Genomic DNA, 20,014 nt, shown 5'->3' with positions numbered 1-20,014 from the left:
ATTTCATTAAAACATTCTGACATGCAGTCTCCCAAAATGGCCACCAGAGACAAAAGAGCCAAAAATATCACCCAGATGTAGCCCAAGTATAGCCCAATGACAGAATGTCCCAGAGTGTTCTAAAGAACAACTAGAGCGCTAACAGTCCTACTTATTACAAAGGTATAGCACACCTGGAGCCATTGTGATGGGAATAAAGTGGTAACTCTTAAAACATTTAATTTAAAAAGGAACAAAATGAGGGGGTATATTTTGACATATGAATTATGATTAGTGCTGCAGAAAGAAAAATTAGGGCACATTTTGAGTGACTTCTCAAACCCTCTTCAATTTCATTAAAAAAATTCTGACATGCAGACTGAAACATGCACTTTGAATACCAGCAGCAGACGTCCCTGGTGAGCAGTAGCTTTACTACAGTGATCTAATGTGCAACTAGAGTGCTAACATTCAGAATTTATGGCAAATGTGTGACACATCTGTATGCCTTCTTGATGGAACCAAAGTAAACAAGCATTGAAAATGCAATAGATCTCGCCCTCGTTTAAGTTAAAGCCATTCTGTTTGTAATGAGGTGGCTTTTTAGCTTTGCTTTTATTAGTGTTTTTTCAACTTTCATGTAAATAACATGCATCTGTATGCATATAAGTATATGTATGCATGCATTTATGTTTGTATTTATTTATTTTGCATATTTATTTTGCATATTTATAGAGCGCTCTAATACCCGGAGGTGTCCTGGCACTAGAAAGATAGACTGGTCACTGACCATGTCATGAATGATGTAATATGTGACATCATCAGCAGTGGATTGCGGGTGCGCGATATATAGTTAGTGCAACTAACTATATATGGAATTTCAATGGTTTTGTGTGAGTAAAATAAGGTTTTGTAAATGCGAATTCCTAACTATATATGGTCTATAACCTATGGTTTTTTCAGTGTGTATATATATATATATATATATATATATATATATATATGTATATATATATATATATATATATATATTCACTGGGGTAGTTCAGGTCTCCTTCCGAGTTAGGCGCTACTTGCAAGTGCGTGGCTTCATGCGGTGGAACCAAACCGCTCTATATCCAAACTGCGTTTCCCCCAGGGATCCCAGATCACCCGGTCCAAAACAAAAGAAGCCGCCACTCCAGTCACTCGATTTGTATGAGGCAAGTTAATTTATTTTCAGATCCTCTACACACACACACACACATATATACACACTTGAGTCTAAAATCAATTTCTATTCCCTTGATCCGTGATTTTAATATTTCACTCCAGATCAAAATAAAATTGTTTCTCTCAATCTATGTAAAGTACCCGTATGTAGTTGATGTTTATACTCTGCTTATATTCTTTGTAAAGTACACATTTTCCTCACAAATCAGATCATAGTGTCAAAACTCAATCATCTTAGATAAAAGAAATGCCAAAGAAAAGTAAAGCGGTAAATAGTTATGACTATAATAAAGGAGAAATACAACAAATCATAAGAAAGAGAAGAGAGAGAGAAGAAGGAGACAAAGCATGAAGAAGAGAAAGGTAAGGAGATTCAAGGAGTCTATATATGTTCCTGTTTAATCTTGTATATGAGAGCTCTATACAGTACTCAATTCTAAATAATCTCTTGAGTGTTAAAGTGCATAATTCATATAATCATTTACATATAAAACATTAAAACAGAGCAAGATTTAAGGAAACATGCAAATCAAGAGGAAATTAAGAAGAACGAAAAAGAAATGGAAATCAAGTTGAAAAAGTATGAATAGCCATTAAAAAAACACAAGCCAGTGAAACTTTTAAGAGATAAAATAGATTACCAAATAGGTAAAATTTTTACATTTGCTTGTAGGTTTGAAAATTTAAGGGTACAGCAACAGATTGTTAAAATACCAAGTCACAATCAACCCATAATAACAGAAACACGTTTGGAGTTCAATTCAGAGGTTGACTGAGACAGATCCAGAGGAGGGTGCAACAGGAGGCCCAAGCAATATAAGAGCCCCGCCAACAGTTATTGAGGAGCTACGTTCTTTACGGTTAGACCGCACTCTCAACACAAGACTTCGCCCGTAATATCAAAAAAGAGGAAAGCCAGACAAAGGAAACGTCAAAAAAGAAATCATTGAAGGCATGAAACTGAGATCAGGACCCAAACCCAAGGTGACAAGACAGCAGACATAATGGAAGCGGAGAATAGAAACACAGTAATACATTTGTCAAACATTGAGTTGACCAAGGAGGAAAAAAATATTTTATCTTTGGGACTTTCATAATGTGCTACAACAAATGTTAACTATGGGCAAACCCGTATTGATTTCTATAAATTTATGAGAAAATTTAAAAAAATTAAAAATTCTTTGCCAATAAGGATTATTCACCATAAAATCTAGAATTAATGAGGACACTGTCTGAAACTAATCTGGCTGTCCACCATATGGAACTTTTATGCGAGTTAGAACAGCTTGAATGAACTAATTAAGGTAAAGATCTACTGCCAACTACAAAAGAGACAGCTGATTCCCTTGGGCTAGATATCTATGGGATTGTAAAAACTCATTTAAAACCCAAATCAATATTTCTGCCTGTTTTACCAAGGGACTCTTTGGACATTTTTTCAGAATTAGTGATCACGGATTTGAAAGCATTAACTGTTCAGTCTAGTGAAGAGTTTTTAACTATTAGATACACAAAAAATCAGGTATCACCAAGTGATGAATAAAATCAAAAGGAGGGAAGATGTGGTGATTAGAAAATCGGAAAAGGAGTAAATATTGTTTTGTGGCCATTAAGTTTGTATAATTTAGAAGCTTATTCTCAGTTATAAGATCATAATTATCGTAAAGTAACTTTTACTGATGTAATAGAGGTAAAAGAAAAATATTTCATGGATCTAGCAAAATGGAGGGGATTAGGTCTGATCACACAGGAGGAGTATCAATATCTAAAAGTGGAAATACTAGTGACACCTATACTTCACCTGATCCCTAAAATACATAAGGACCACACCAATCCCCCCAGGTAGACCAATCATTTCAGCGATTGCCAGCCTTTTTGAAACGACTTCATGTTATATTGGTCATTTCTTGCAGGAGTTTGTTAAAATTACTCTAGCATATTTACAAGATAAAAGCGGTTTTCTAAAAAGAATATACAATATTGCATGGGAAGACTTGTTTTAATGACACTAGATGTGATACCTCTTTATTTGAGTATTGCTCACAAAGATGGCCTTTGAACTATGTCACACTTTTTGGGTCTGAGGCCAATTTAGCTACATCATCATACAAACATGCTACTTGAAATGACAAGATGGTGCCTGGAGAATAATGTTTTTATGTATGTAATGACACATACAAACAAACTAGGGGCACCATAATGGGCACCTGCAACACCCCTAGTTATGCCAATCTACACATGGCAAGGTGGGAGGCGCAGGTGCTCAGAAGGAAGCATGCAAGAGTATAGAGTGAAAACGTAGTCATATGGACACGTTTGATAGATGATTTATTCACTCTATGGAACGGTAGCCCAGAGTCTGCCCAGACTTTTGCTTAAAAACTGAATGACAATTATTTAAATTAAAATTCACATCCAACATCAGTAAGACAGAGGTATGCTTTCTGGACTTAGTGATATTTGTGCAAGATAATAAACTCCACACTAAAACTTATAAAAAAACCTACAGCTCGGAATTCAATACTGCATTCAAAAAGTTTTTATCCAGCAAAGTTAAAACAGAGTATCACATATGCAGAATATCTGCGAAAGAAAAGGAACTGCAGTGATAAGACCACATTGAGTGAAGCCCAGCAGGAACTAGAAAAAGTTCACTGAGAGAGTCTACAGCCGGAAAGAAGCAAAAGAAAAAGCAGAAATGGTGTCCAGAGAGTCTCTGCCTTTTTGCCAAAGCAAAACTAAAAATAAACGGCAAAATATAGAGATATACCTTGGATGGTAACAGGATATAATTTGTATCATCAGAGAGTAAGACAGATTATGACTAGGCACTGGCACTTGATGAAAAGTGATCCAACAATTGGTAGCCTAGTAGACAGAAAACCCATATTAACATTAAGGCGAGCGAAAACAATGTGGCAAGAACTAGTAGTGAGCAGTCCAGAGGTGCAGAAAGCAAATACTTAGTTGAAAGAGTCATGGGTTTTGGAAATGTCAGATGTAAAGCAAGTAAACATGGTAGGAATATAAAGGAAATGGAGTCACCATTGTTAAGAAATCCACTGAATATACGCAACTCTTATAACCTGCATAAATGATTACGTGGTGTACGCACTGAAATATCCCAGCCCAAAACTTCATGTGGGGAGCACCATACATATGGTGCATGTAAGAATATTGCAGCATTTAAAAGCAATTCGAAATGATAAGAGTTATCTAGTTCCCTGCCATATTCATGAATATTACAATGGCAAATATGAAGATTTACAGTTATTCGTCAGACTCGGTACCAAAAAACAGGAGGGGGCAACACAAAGTTGAGATTAAGACAGCTTGAGTCAAGATACATTGTTCCCTTGAACACTAAAATCCCGTCAGGTTTGAACTCTGATGAGGAGTTTTATATTCACATCTAGAAATTCCAAGATGGCACGCTCTTGATTCTTTCACAAGAAAAGAACACCATTTTCAGGACGAGATGTGAGATTTTAGGACAAGCATATTTAAAACATTTAGTAGACACTGATATTGAGCACTTTATTAATGTAGTAAAGGGGGAGGAATAAGCAATTGTGAGTTTACCATTTCTGTTATTGTACAAAGAAGGTATATAAAAGGAATGGAATGATACAGAAGAAGGGGGATTCTTCGTAAAATTAAGGTCCCTAGAAAAAAAAATAAGGTTGAAATCCTAGGGATCCTTTTTGAGGTTGATAATAATGTAATTTGTATAGTAAATATTTTATGAAGGCTCATGGAGAAAAAAAGAAATTGACATTTTACATAATTTGCAGGACTATAGCACTAGCACTTTGAAGGGGAGACACAATTAAGTTTTAGAAAATCGAAATGAGATTTGAAAGAACTGAATTAAGTTTAAGGATTGCACAGCATTTTTTTATAGCACTTGCACTTTATACATAAAATGAACTGATGTAAGTTAAAAATATATACATTTATATTTTCAGCACTGGCTCTTTCAATGATTCTGAAAAACGTTCTTAAGAATAAAAAAAGAATGATATTGTTCTAAGACTGTTATAAAAATGTCGGAAGTATATCTTCCATCTCTAGGAATTATGCCATACTGAGAAGGAACAACATCTATATTTAAGAACTGATCCCCTGTAGTGTCGATACCCGTATGTAATGCCGTAGCAGGAGTTGCAAGCATATATTTTTCCTCCAACTTATCCTCGTTTGATATATATAAAGCAACACAAAATCCTCTCAATACAGAGAAATGTCTACTCTCAGCCGTGGGGTTACTCCGTTAGCTTTATTTACAAGCCAGCATTTCAGGATGAGTTTCGGCTTTCCCATTAGTCATTTTCAACTGCTATATATATCCCAAACTCTTCGGAAAGGACAGATTTGTCATTAATCCAACATGCTTTTTCTGCCATTAAAAAATAAAGGTCGAAGTATTCAGAATTCCAATCTCTGCAGGAATTGGAAATATGAGTTCTAAGCTAAACGTTGCCCCTCCAGGTTTTTTTTTCACAGATTGATGTCAGCAAGTCACATCTGCTGAAATTCATAAAGGGAAAATGTTCTGGAATAATCTAATAAATGTTGATTATAGCAGTGCACATTGATTCTGAATGTAATTTCCCAGAACAAACTCATTAGGGGGTAATTACCACACAAAGTAAATATCTCATGCCAGGACCAAGGTATTTAAAAGGTGCTGTTTATACCTCATCCTACTCAACTACATGCACTGAAATCAAGTCTGAATCCACGTGTTTTAACCTAGGGTAAGCCAGAAGCTTAATCTTAGTAGATCAGCAGTCACTTGAGTATGTCGGAATTTTTACAATTCTTTAGGATTACTGGGATAGGGCTGTTGGTTGGAAAGTAAGGACACTGTAGTTGCCAATGTGCTGTCAGAAAGCAGTGAACATTGTGGCTGCACGAGCTTTTCAGGTACTTGTTGCGACAGCCGGTGATGATCATATAGCATAGCTTGCTGGTCTTCTAATGGGTCTAGAATAGAATCATGGTCTCAAGTGGGTCCAAGAGCCACTATGGTATCTGCAGCTTGGGGTTGCCTGCTTTCATCTAGCAGCTTGGAGAACCAGGGTTCACAATGGTGATGGGTCACCACATGATACGTCACTAACAGGATTACACACCAGCCTTGCAACTACAGGAGATGCAGGTGGGGAATCTCCATGCTAGAGGGCATGCACCAGCTCACAGAGGTGATGAGCAACCTCATGGGATGCTGCTCGCAGGCAAACATTTGCCTCTCACTTGCAAGATTACTTGTGCAAGCAAATTGCTCAAATTAATCCGCTTCAGTTCGAACTGTGCAGTGGAGTATTGGCTCCGGTGTCGGTCTAGCATAGAAGTGCTGTGTATCCTTTGACAATAAGAGCACAAATGGTTTCAGATTATGCTAGTACAAGGCAAGCTAAATATGTACAAGGTAGCAACCTCCTTTTCAGCAGAACCAAACAACATAGATCTTTTTCACAGTTCTTGAGCAATAAACGTTATTCTTTAAAAGGAAAGCAGCAATGGGGAAAAGAGGATTTTTGCTGTTAATATATGGAGGCAACCCTCACCCACATAGTAAGAACCAATCGGCATGGTATGGTTAGCATAGAAACCGTCCACACAGTTGATAAGATGCAAAGGATCATCACGGAGGAAATCTCGCTACGCAACAGACAAACTAAAAGACGTCAGGACACATGCAGGCAACATATTTCCAAATTTCTAATGGGAATATGTTTCCTGCATGCTTTCCCCGGTGGATGTATTTGAAACATTCTTGGAAGTGCATGGTGCATTTAGTTGTACAAAGGATTTCATGACTTTCTTCCAAGACCTTGTTTTTTTTAAAGAGATTCCAATACATTTTTCAAAAACCAGCGAGTGTCCCGAAGTCTTTTAGTTTGTCTGTTGCGTGGCAGGATTTCCTCAGTGATGATCCTTTGCGCAGCCTACAAGCTCCCTACCGTGCACAAGCTGAATGCTCATTGGCTGACAACTGTCAAAATCAGGAAGTGTTGGCAGCCATCTTGCGTCTGGGTAGAACCGAGGCACAAGAAAACAAAAACAAACGCCGCAAAACACGAAAAGGGGGCAGGGTAGACACACCCTGAACCCCTAGGCCTGCTCAGGGGGTCCCACAAGGAGCCCCAGGGCCAAAAAGTAGGATCCGCGAATCCTAGCGATATTAAAGAAAAAAGAAATGCAGTATTACGTGGAAAATATGTAAATTTGCCCTCGGGGCCAAATCCCGGGGCCATTATTGGAAAAAAGTGTGGGGGCTCTAATTTAATATATGCTGGGAGGCTCAGGGGCCCCCACGCAGCCCCGGGGACTGCCACCCCCCCGGTGCTTTAAAGTGTTAACTGGGGGGATCTGAGGTCCCACCAGCCCCGGGACCACCACGCGGCCCCCTTCCCGATTTTTTTTTTAAATTAAAATTGGGGGCAGGCCCTGGGGATGGGGTTCCCAAGGCCAATAAATTAGAAAAAGAAGGGGGGCTACACAGCCCCCTTCTCTAAATAAATAACATTTTAAAAAAGGGATCGGGCCGGAGGCCACGCCCCCTACCAGCATCACTCTACAAACGCGCCCCCTGGCGCGTTTGCAGAGGGGCAACAAATTCCCCTTGAATACTGGGGGTCCCTGGGGGCCAACTAGCCCACCAGGAACCTCCAGTATGTGCCAGGGGCCTGTGTTGCAGAGAGGTGTTCTAAGGCCACGTCCCTTTTTACACCTCTATGCAACACAGCTCCCTGGCGCTTAAGTGGAGGTACCTGGTGGGCTAGTTGGCCGCCAGGGGACCGCAGGATTCAAGGGGACTTAATCCCCCAACTTAAAACGCGTCACGGGGCGCGTTTGCACAGTGGTGAAGGTAGGGGGCAGGACCTAAGGTAATATGTATGTAAACACGCCCTGTGGGGCGTTTTATAGTTGGGGAATTAATTCCTCTTCAATCCAGAGGGTCCCTAGGGGCCAACTAGTCCAACAGGTACCTCCAGTAAGCACCACGGAGCTGCGTTGCAGAGTGTTGTAAAAAGGGGGCGTTCCCTCTGAGCACCTCTCTGCAACACAGCTCCCTGGCGCATACTGGAGGTACCTGGTGTGCTAATTGGCTCACAGGGGACCTCAGGATTGAAGAGGAATTAATTCCCCAACCTAAAACGCGTCACAGGGCGTGTTTGCACAAGTCACCTCAGGCCCCGCCCCCTTCCTTCACTATTGAGCAAAATATTCCTCTAAAATCAGCCGAACTACAAATTCCGACTTACTCACCTGTTCTCATGAGACGTCAGTGCTGCATCTTTGAGCCCAGTACGGACGCTGAAAGTAAATCTAAGCGTACTTACCAGTAACTTGTATTTCCTTCCATAGGAATCTATTGTGTGGTGTTCTCCAGAAAAGTTTCTAAGTGTCTATTTTTGAAATGTAGAAATATTCCTCTAAAGTCAGCCGAACTACGAATTCCGATTTACTCACCTGTTATCAGGAGAGACCTCAGTGCTGCATCTTTCAGCCCACTACTGATCCTGAAAAGTAATTCTGACCATACTTACAGTAACTTGAATTTCCTTCCGTAGGATATCATTGCCTGCTATATAAAATATATATAAATAAAAAATATATAAAATAAAAAAAATATTACTATTTCAATATTTTTTACAACTTTTTTTTCCCAATTTATATTAAAAATATGTAATGTAAAAATTAAAATATATAAAAATACTTTAAAACAATGAGTAATCAGTATAAATATATATATATATATATATATATATATATATATATATATATATATATATATAACAATTAATACATTTAAAAATGATCATTTACAAAACCACTGAAAAAACCATAGGTTTCAGCCACCATATAGTTAGGAATTAGCATTTAAAAAACCTTAGAAATTCACTGAAAAAAAACCACAGGTTTCAGCCACGTTATAGTTAGGAATTAGCATTTTAAAAACCTTAGAAATACACTGAAAAAAGCATAGGTTTCACACATGTTATAGTTAGCGGGACATTTCACTCATACAAAACCATTGAAATTCGCCCGCCCGCAATGCACTGCTGATGACGACATATTACATCACTCATGACATGGTCAGTAACATCACTCATGACATCACTCATGACATCTCAAATGACATCACTCATGACATCATCCTTGTGAAAGAGTGGCAGACCTCCTCTCACCCTAATATAACCTTTGATACACACATTTAAAAATAGAAACTCAAATTTTCAAACAAATGGTGATACCAATACCAGTTACAACAACCTATTCAGTAATTCCAACATCTATATACACATCCACTCATTCACCAACACTTCTTTATAGTCACTCATACATGTACTCACTCATTATATGTACTCATATACATATACATCCTGTTACACACCGATACTCATCCATAGTTACTCACGCACATGCTCACACATGAAAATAAACAAACATCCATTTACTTGCATATACAGCTATACACACACCACTTCACTTACTTCTACAGAAACGTACACATACTTACTCTCTTAAACAATCACTTATAGAAACACATACTTATTTATACAGGAACTCTTCCAAACTCTCACTCTCACATATACTCACTTATATACATCAATACTCACATATACTAGTATAAAACACATGTAGTTGCTCATAAAGACACTATTGAGACAGTCATTCACTCACTAACACACCCATTCACCCATACAGTCCTGCACACATGCGGTCTTCAAAACCCATACAAACAGTGAGTCACTCATTTATGCATCTATACGCTAAGTAATATCCCCCACCGAACTATACAGACACTCATAGTGATACTCAAAAAACAAACTAATAACCCATATACACACTCATGTAGCTACTCACCAACCCATGCAGCCACTTATACCCAAAGGGAGACACTGATACAGATAATTAAATATTTAAACATTACTCGTTACTACATGAATTCACTAAGATACACTTAATAAGTCAGTTATAAAATCAATTTTACAACAAAAAAACATCCATTTAGACACTTATTTACCCATTTATTCTTCCATCGACCTTTAGATATACATATATAAAATATATTTATTTTTCAGAAAGACACATTTACTGGATGATATCATCAGTGATGTCATGAGTGATGTCACTGACCATGTCATGAATGATGTAATATGTGACGTCATCAGCAGTGCATTGCGGGTGCGCAAGTTATAGTTAGCTGAACTAACTAACGGGGGAATTTCAATGGTTTTGTACGAGTGAAATGTCCAGCTAACTAGAACATGTGTGAAACCTATAGTTTTTTCAGTATATATATATATATATATATATATATATATATATATATATATATATATATATATATATATATTCACTGAAAAAACCATAGGTTTCACACCAGTTATAGTTAGGAATTAGCATTTAAAAAACCTATGAAATTCACTGAAAAAACCATAGGTTTCACACCAGTTATAGTTTCCTGACATAAAACCATTGAAATTCCCACGTTATAGTTAGTTGGACTCACTATAACTTGCGCGTGTAATGCACTGCTGATGACATCACATATTACATCACTCATGACATGGTCAGTGACATCACTCATGACATCACTGATGACACCATCCAGTGAATGTGTGTCTTTCTGAAAAATAAATATGTTTTATATATGTATTTGTAAAGGACGATGGAAGAATAAATGGTTAAATAAGTGTGTAAATGGATGTTTTTAAAAAAAAGAATTGATTGTTTAACTGGCTTATTAAGTGTATCATAGTGAATACATATATTAGCGAGAATTGTTTAAATATTTAAATGTTTGTATCAGTGTTTCACTTTGTGTATAAGTGGCTGCATGGGTTGGTGAGTAGCTACATGTGTGTGTATATGGGTTATTAGATGTTTTTTTTAGTATCTTTATAATTGTCTGTTTGATTTGGTGGGGGTGTTACTTAGCACATAGATGCATCAATGACTGACTCACTGTTTGTATGTGTTTTGAAGACAGCATATGTGCCGGACTGTATGGGTGAATGAGTGTGTATATGTATGTGTTAGTAAGTGAATGACTGTCTCACTAGTGTCTTTATCAGTAACTACATATGTTTCAATCTAGTATATGTGAGTATTGATGTATATAAGTGAGTATGAGTGAGATTGAAAGAGTTCTTGTTTTAATAAGTATGTGTTTCTATAAGTGATTGTTTAAGAGAGTAAGTATGTGTAAGTTTCTTTAGAAGTAAGGTGGTAGTGTGTATAGCTGTATATGCAAAAAAATGGATGTTGAATAGTTTGTTTGCATGTGTGAGTATGTGTGTGAGCAACTTTTGGAAGACTGTCGGTGTGTTAACGGATGTAAAGGTGTCTCACTACATATGATAAGTGAGTATATGTATGAATGACTATATAGAACTGTTGGTGAATGAGTGGATGTGTATATAAATGGTGGAATTACTGAATTGGTTGTTGTAACTGGTATAGGTATCTCCACTTTTTTGTAAATGTTAGTTTCTATTTTTGAATATGTGTTTCAAGGGTTACTTTACAGTGAAAGGAGGTCAGTCACTCTATCACAAGGATGGTGTCATCAGTGATGTCATGAGTGATGTCACTGACCATGTCATGAGTGATGTAATATGTGATGTCATCAGCAGTGCATTACATGTGCAAGTTATAGTGAGTCCAACTAACTATAACGTGGGAATTTCAATGGTTTTATGCGAGTAAAATTTCCACCTAACTATAACTGGTGTGAAACCTATGTTTTTTTCAGTGAATTTAATAGGTTTTTTAAATGCTAATTCCTAACTATAACTGGTGTGAAACCTATGGTTTTTTCAGTGAATTTCATAGGTTTTTTAAATGCTAATTCCTAACTATAACTGGTGTGAAACCTATGGTTTTTTCAGTGAATTTCATAGGTTTTTTTAAATGCTAATTCCTAACTATAACTGGTGTGAAACCTATGGGTTTTTTCAGTGAATTTCATAGGTTTTTTAAATGCTAATTCCTAACTATAACTGGTGTGAAACCTATGTTTTTTTCAGTGAATTTCATAGGTTTTTTAAATGCTAATTCCTAACTATAACTGGTGTGAAACCTATGGTTTTTTTCAGTGAATTTCATAGTTTTTTTTAATGCTAATTCCTAACTATAAGTCTCACTTTATAAGTAAGACTGTTAGCGCTCTAGTTGTTCTTTGGAACACTCTGGTACATTCTGTCATTGGGCTACAGTTGGGCTACATCTGGCTGATATTTGGGCTACATTTGCTTTTTTTTGTCTCTGGTGGCCATCTTTGGGCTACATTGGGCTACATTTGGGGTCTAACATATATATAGCCCAATGTAGCACAATATATATTTTTTTCAAAGTTAATTTTCGTAAAAACCACTTGAGAATAGCAAAGGCACATTGGGCTACCAGTCCCTACTATTTTTCCCAATTTTTTTTGCTATGGAGCGCTCCCGGTGCGCCCCCCGAAAAGCGTACTTTTATAAAGCGCCCCGGGGCGCGCACCGGTGAGCGTCCCGCAAGCGCCATTATCGGCAACAAAAACATGATCGTGACGTATCGCGTAGCCGCGTCCGCGTGATACGCACGGCGTAAGCGCACCCGGAAGCACTCTAGCGAATACAATCGCGCAACGTAAACATCAGACGCGCAAACGCGACGCGACCCGGGGCGCGCCCCGGGGCGCGCCGCGTAAGCGCGTTGGGTCATGTGACCTGAAAATAACACTTTTATTGGTTCATAACAGTTTTGGTTTCATAATGATGAAGCCCCTGGTCATGTGACCTGAAAATAACACTTTTCATTGGTTCAATAATTTTTTTTTTCTCAATTTTGAGAAACCCACCCATTTCTCTCACTATTGATTTGCACTTGGAGAGAGCAAGAGGTGTTTTGTGAATTATCTACTCATATTGTTTCTGATCTACAGCAATGGCTGCAAGGGAGTCATCCAGCAGTGATTCAGATGTTTTTTTGCAAGAGGACCCTCCTCACCAGAAAAAAAAGAACCACTTCATCTGGAAATTTTATGACATCCCTGAAGGACAAAAAAAGTTCATGCAAGTAAAGTAACTTGTAAAATATGTGGCAGCATTTTATCCAGAGGCAATCGTCAAAAAAAATATAGCTTTGGAAATGCCAATTTAATTAGGCATGTCAGAAGAAAACACCCAAAAAAAAATTCCAGGGAGAGTGTCAGGGAGCTGGCACGGAATTTACCACCTTCACTGGTGGAGCAACACCTTCAGGAACAACACGTGCAAGAATGGTCCCTAACGTGCAGCCGGTCTTTGCAGGCATAACATTTTTATGCGTGGACTGTGACGAACTACTTTGTTATGGGGAGCAGAGCGTTGAACTCATTGCAATAAAGAGACAGGAACACCAATGCTCTCCCCGTCCCTAAATTTTCTCATTTTTTTGCTCCTGTTGAGCAGTTTTTGAATCCCTGTTTTTGTTTTTCCCCTGAAAAAAATCCCCCAAAAATATAAAATCGTTTTAAAAAGTATACAAAAAATATAAAACAACAAAAACAAAAAAAAGTTCTTTTCAGAACGACCTCCAATTTATAAAAAAAAGCAATTTAAAAAAAAAAAAAAAAGTGTCATTCTTTTTTCTCCATGGTACGCTCAGGCGCTCCCCCCGCGCAAATCAAAAAATTATTTTTTTTTTTGCTTCGTGGGGCCCTTTTATGGCCCCCACAACAAACCTAGGGGGTCAGGGGGGGTGTACCCTGCCCCCTTTTGCTCATTTCCCCCTTTGATTTTTACCACCTCAATCCTACCGAGGCACAAGATGGCGGCCGCTGCGGACTGTTTTGAATGTTTACAGACACCCGAGAACCAATCAGCTTTCCGTACGCAAGTCGCGTGGCGCGCTTGAAGCGCTCCCCGGTGACCTAAATTACTTAAAATCCACTGGAGCACATATCTTGAGACATAGCAAAGGCACATCGGGCTACCAGTCCCTACAATTTTGCCAAGTTTGGTGGAAATCCATTCAGCCGTTCGGGCTAAAAGTGAAATCGACCGCCCTATGGAAATTAACATGGGGAAAACGCGTTTTGGGACCCCCCTTTTATCTCGGCCCCCGCTTGACGAATCCCCCCCAAACTTTCAGGGAAGGGCCGGAACGCCGCAAGGCCATTTTGAGGAAATTTTCAGGCAGATTCGTCAACCGGCGCCAAAGTTATTCACAATAGAATGTTGAGATTTTGCATTGAAAATAATCCTAACTATAACTACCTACTGGCGACCGCCAGTAGGATATATATATATATATATATATATATATATATATATATATATATATATATATATATATATATATATATATATATATATATATATATCTCCACATGGTACCTTTCTTGTGGTTTGACTAATCTTTGTAAAAACGTCCCAAAAACCAAAAGCAATTCACTTCAGCTACTTCATGGAAAGTTTTGATGTGATCAGTCAAGGGGGCCTAAAATAAGATATGGGGGCGGGGGTTCCAAAACGCATAAACCCCATGCATTTTCCATACACTACATTAGGAAGTACACCTGCAAAAACTGCTGAATGGAATTACACCAAATTTGGCTGGAATGTACATCTTAGTACGGAGATTGTGGTTTTTGTGATTTGTTGTAAATTCCTTCAGTAGATTTTGAAAAATTAATATTTAAAAATATTTGTATATCTGGACGATTGGGTCCGCGAGAGGCTCGCAGGAGTGTGAGTTTAAAAATATAGTGTTCTCATTGGCCTTGTCCTGATGTTTGAAAATGAAACAAAAACAAATAATTATACAGGGGGACAGGTTAGGGATACCTTACCCCTCAATGCCTCACGAGGGGGAACTTCGAGGTAAAAAATACATTTTAAAATTTTGTTTTTTGCCACGATCCCATGGAAACCCCAATAGAACCTCCTTCCCCAGGGTTAGATATATTTAACAGGAGGGGGGCCACGCACCCAAAGTTGTTTTCGGCCCCAATGACCCCATTCCCTGAAGCCAAAATTATTTTTTTAATGGTAATGGGAGCCAATTGGAACAGTTTTTGGCCCCGGGGATCTCATACCCATGGACCCAAAACAATTTTTAGGAGAAGGGGGGCACCCAGCACCCCCCTACAAGCCTTAAAAAAGGCCTTGGAGACCCCACCCCTTAGGGTCATAACTTTAAAGGGTGCCCCCCCCATCCGCCCGAGCCTTTAATGACCCCGGGGAACAATCCACCAGGGCCGGATCACTTGGGGTGTCCCAGGCAGCCCACCCCCGGAACACAATTGCTTCTATACACGCACAACTTGTTAGGAGGCAACTTGTTACAAGGCCGCATTAACACAAGGGAGATGAGTAAGTGAGACCACATGCTGACAAACATTTTAAGGCAGAAGAGAAAATCAAGGAAAGATATATGCTGAAGGTACTAAAGAATGGTCAGAGAGAGGAGCCTTTGAGAAGCACTGCTAAAAGGAGACTGTTGGGGGGGATTGAGGTGAAGAACAAGCCCTGAAATACAGCTGAGTAACAACCTTCTGGACTATCCTAATGGAGACTGACATATTGCACGGCATGAGTTAGATCTGATAGGTGTTGTCCAGGCATCACCCATTTTATATGATGGTTAAAAAAAAGGGATACCAACAGGCCCCTTGGTGTCATGCTTCATCATCAGGGCCTTCGCACCCCTCTACGGAATGCGGCGTGCTACGACTAACGACTGCGTAGGAGCACTTGGTAGTGAACTATGTGAGGGTGTGTGTTTAGGGAGAAAATGTGAGTTAGTGAGGAGAGGTGAAAAAAGTGAGTTTAAAAAATACCTGGCTCGTAGGAAAAAATTATTTATTATGTCCTCGGCTGGTATTATTAAAAAGGTGCAGAGTGTGGTTGATTATATACGTATTAGGGTATATCAACCATTAAAAGTGTCAACATGTTTCGGAGTACAAAGACTCCTTCTTCAGGACAAGGATATGCACGTTTTATCCTCACCTTACGCACATGTAATGTTAAAGTGTATTCTACAAAAATATATAAACAAGGTGAAATGTACCTATCAATGTTGTTTATATGAGTAAGCTCAGTTGCGCCCAATTGGCGTTGAAGAGAACTCTTTGTACTCCGAAACATGTTGACACTTTTAATGGTTGATATACCCTAATACGTATATAATCAACCACACTCTGACACCAAGGGGCCTGTTGGTGTGTGAGGGGCCTTTAAACAACACTGTGTGCTCCCCATCACTTTAGGGACCACCACTTTCTGAGTGGATTCCATTTTGTTTAATCATATTGCTAAGGGAGACTGAATCCACTTGTTCTCTCTCTCCCCCCTCTTTGTTGTATTTAAAAAAAGGGATAGCAACTCTAAGAGGTCCAAAATGAGGGCATAATTCACCCACCAACCTTTCTTTCACGGTTCTCTCGCTCAACCACTATAAACCTGATTGAAACGGCCCTCTACCGTTCAACCTGGTTTAGCTATGGTGAAGCAAAATGTAATGAGAGCAATCAGTCCCACTTCACTAGCACTAAAACAGGACACTAGAACAGGTAGGCATGTAGGTACAGCTGAACAAAAGGTCACCCCCATCCCAAAGGACCAACGTGAACCACAGTGGTTATAGTGAGGGCAAGTGCTTAGGACCCCTACGTTACCTCAACTCTTCATTCACAGCGCTGAGACACTGGCTTCAGAGAATTCAACGTGGTCACTTGAACAGCAGCTTCATCACTACCAAATGCAGTGGCCACCCTAAGTTCCAGATGTGGCAACAAAATGAAGTGAGAAAAAAGCACAGATAATGGTGGTGTAATCGAGGAAAACAAGGACTAGGACCATGGGTCAGACATGCTCGGAAGAATTAGAAAGGAGCAAGTAGAGAATATGATCTATGAAACGAGAGGAATTGGGTCATTGGAGAAACAAGAGCATGAGGCGAATGAAAATAGATTTGACAGAATTATGTGGGCAACCACCATAGAGAAGGGGAAAATGTCTTAAATGGTCCCAAAGGAGAAGTCAGATTACTCACAGAACTAAACAAGAGGTAATCTAACCAGAACATATCCTGAAATTAATGTTCCCAGTCAGACAGAAATAAATCCAAGATGTAACAAAGGGCAAAAGGCTTATCTTCATTATGATCGTTAAAATTTCCAAAAATGAACTTTGAAAGCCTTCGTCCAGAAACAAATCCTTTGTATTGATAAAAGTAAAGGCAGGAACCACTGTTTTAATTTTCTCACCCCTTAAAACCAATAAATGGGGCACTTGTTGTAATGGTATAACAACTGAACATTGCAATGGAAATTTACAGGAAACCCCAACAAATATTTAAATTTAAAACGATCATTTGAAGTTTTGCAGCCTACAATGGATTTCACATTCCACCCATAAGTACAGGTAAAAGAATATGCTTATGATAAGTCTTCCCTCCTTACCGCTGTTCTCAACATGCAGAATGTCTGAATTTGCTGGGACTACTGCATTTGCAAATACAAATGATCAATTAAAATTGTGGCAGCCAATGAATAGACAGCACCCAGGTCATTCCTAATGTCATATAGGATAAGAAGTCACCTGTCTACTCCATTTCTGCCACTTTCTTCTCCCACTGGCCCCGCCTTTGAAGAAGGAAGACCAGGCCTACGGTGCTGGATTACTGATATCCCTCAACCATGCCATCCCTCGTCTATCATAAACTCAAGCAGGAATGGCATTAGCTGGCACAGTAAAAATGCAGGATAGTATAATTCAGAAAATCAATGTAAAAGCCTAGGAGTCTATTCATTTACCCCATAGAGGATTTTAATTTCCTCTCTGGTCTCTGTAATTATTTCAGAAACATTGCATAAATATTAATGCTTGCATCTCAGCCTGATGCAGATGCCCTCTGATGACTTCCAAGACAAAAGAAATTTAACAGCCAAAATGCTTATATTGGTGTGACTCGCTCTCCTAAAGTGTAGCAACTCACAATCATGAAATGTGGTTACGCCAGTGGTTTAATCCATGGAAAGTTGAGAAATTTTCAAGAAAATGCTGAGATTGTGCGAGTAACACACTCAGATTAAAAAAGAATGTTTATCTTCAAGAAAAATGACTGACTATGGAGTACAAATTTATGAAAGATTTTGCAATATACAGCAAAGTGCTCTGGGTAATATTTTTACTGAGGTCATATAGTGAATTCTGTATTACAAATTTGATGCTCAATGAACAGAGTGCTCACTAGTTTGGCACATTACAAAGGATCCAATAGTAGCATTTTTTGTTAACGGTGTTTAAAACAAAGTGTAGTACATACGGGAACCAGCATTTGTAAAAACAAACAAAACAAAAAACACACACACACACGTTCTTCCAAAGTCCAGTATGCTCATTGATTTTCACGGAAAGCACCAATGCTACCTTGATCTTCCTTGTCCAGGTTAGGTTGCACTTCTTTCAGACCGGCTGTTGGCTTGGGCCTATCCGCTATCACTTCATTTACATTTTTATCATTTTCTTCTTGTTCCTCTGCAATGGCGTTATTGGACTCCTGTTTCTGAAGCTCTATTTCCTTCGGGGGTGCTGGCTAACGGAACAACAATTACAAAACACATTAGTCTAAATGGCTTCCCATAATGGTTTTAGTATTTCAAGTCACTCAACAGTGATCATTCTTTTACACATTACACATAACAATAGTCATACTAAGAAGCTGGTTCAGTGGTAGGTATGTTCTATACTACAGCCACACTGGTTGAGTTCTATACGTTGACTCGCCCTTCGTAGCCATCGTCAAAATACTTCAGTGTTTTCAATTTTAACGTTGTCTCCCCATTTAAGCATTCCACAGCTTGTACATTTGTGCAGAGCAAGCTTTCCAAATGTTACACTTAAAATAAATACCATCACAAATAATGTGAACTTTGAAACAACTCCTCCATTCTTTCCTTGCTAATTTGTTTCAGTTATTAACTTAAGACCCCGATCACCACTTGCTTAGGTCGCTTTGGTAAATAACAAAATGAATTATTAAATAGTACCTTGCAGTTCCTTCCTCCATTTTCCTGCTCTTCAGTTTATTTTTCGGTGGGTACAGTTTGATGCTGCATTTTACCACTTTTAGAAATTCAACCTTTGTCTGCACAAAAAAACGATGCATAGAAAGAAACATTTTATTTTTTTTAAATGGGGCTAATTTTACCTGTGCCTGTTCTTCGACTTTCACGGCGTCAGCCTTTCCGCCCACGTTCTCATTAATCTTCTTCAAACGCTCTTCGCACTGGTCGCTTATCTCTTTCATCTTGCTGGCGCACTGCTCCCTTAAAGAGATGTGAAGACTGGTTACCATAAGCTTCTCACAGTTCCTTTACCCCTGGAGCAACGACTGAACAAACGGATACATTAACAGAACCAGCAATGGAAAAGCCAATAGGTCTTGCCTATGCAAGTGCTATTGGCTGTGGCAATGCGTCTTAGCCATTATGTACACAAGTGTGGCTACTGTTTGGCATGGCTAAAAATTAGTGGTGCTGGGTGGGGTTAGATTGCGGTAGAGTTGAAGGGGGTAGATTAGCAGAGAGTGGGGTAGAATGGAGTAAGGTGGATTGGGGTTTGGTATACTGGAGTGGGGTGGATTAAATTGGGGTCGATTAGGGAGGAGTGGTGTATATTGTTTGGAGTAGATTGGGGTGGAGTAGGTTGGAGTAGATTAGAGTGGGGTAGATTACAGGCCTCGTAAAATCCACTCACCTACTCGCTATGGCGAGTCAGATTTTATCAGGCCAAGCTATATTTAGGACCTACTCGCCCATTCTGGCGAATTG

At 39.0% G+C, this 20,014-nt stretch overlaps 1 protein-coding gene across 1 annotated transcript in view; it reads right to left on the bottom strand.

Moving 5' to 3' along the window:
- The window catches only part of GOLM1 (golgi membrane protein 1), a 213,575-nt gene that overhangs the window by 131,504 nt on the left and 62,057 nt on the right, over positions 1–20,014 (bottom strand). Inside the window, exons 4-5 of the mRNA XM_086963599.1 lie at positions 19,393–19,510; positions 18,612–18,777 (exon numbers count right to left, since the gene is read on the bottom strand). Of these exons, the coding sequence (XP_086819725.1) occupies positions 18,612–18,777; positions 19,393–19,510 (284 nt within the window). The remainder of the gene's footprint in view (positions 1–18,611; positions 18,778–19,392; positions 19,511–20,014) is intronic.

This window comes from Lissotriton vulgaris, chromosome 3_1 (assembly GCF_964263255.1).
Source record: "Lissotriton vulgaris chromosome 3_1, aLisVul1.2, whole genome shotgun sequence".
In the NCBI taxonomy this organism is placed as follows: Eukaryota; Metazoa; Chordata; class Amphibia; order Caudata; family Salamandridae; genus Lissotriton; species Lissotriton vulgaris.
The sequence above is the reverse complement of the archived record's forward strand: the minus strand, read 5'-3'. Positions and strand labels throughout refer to the sequence as shown.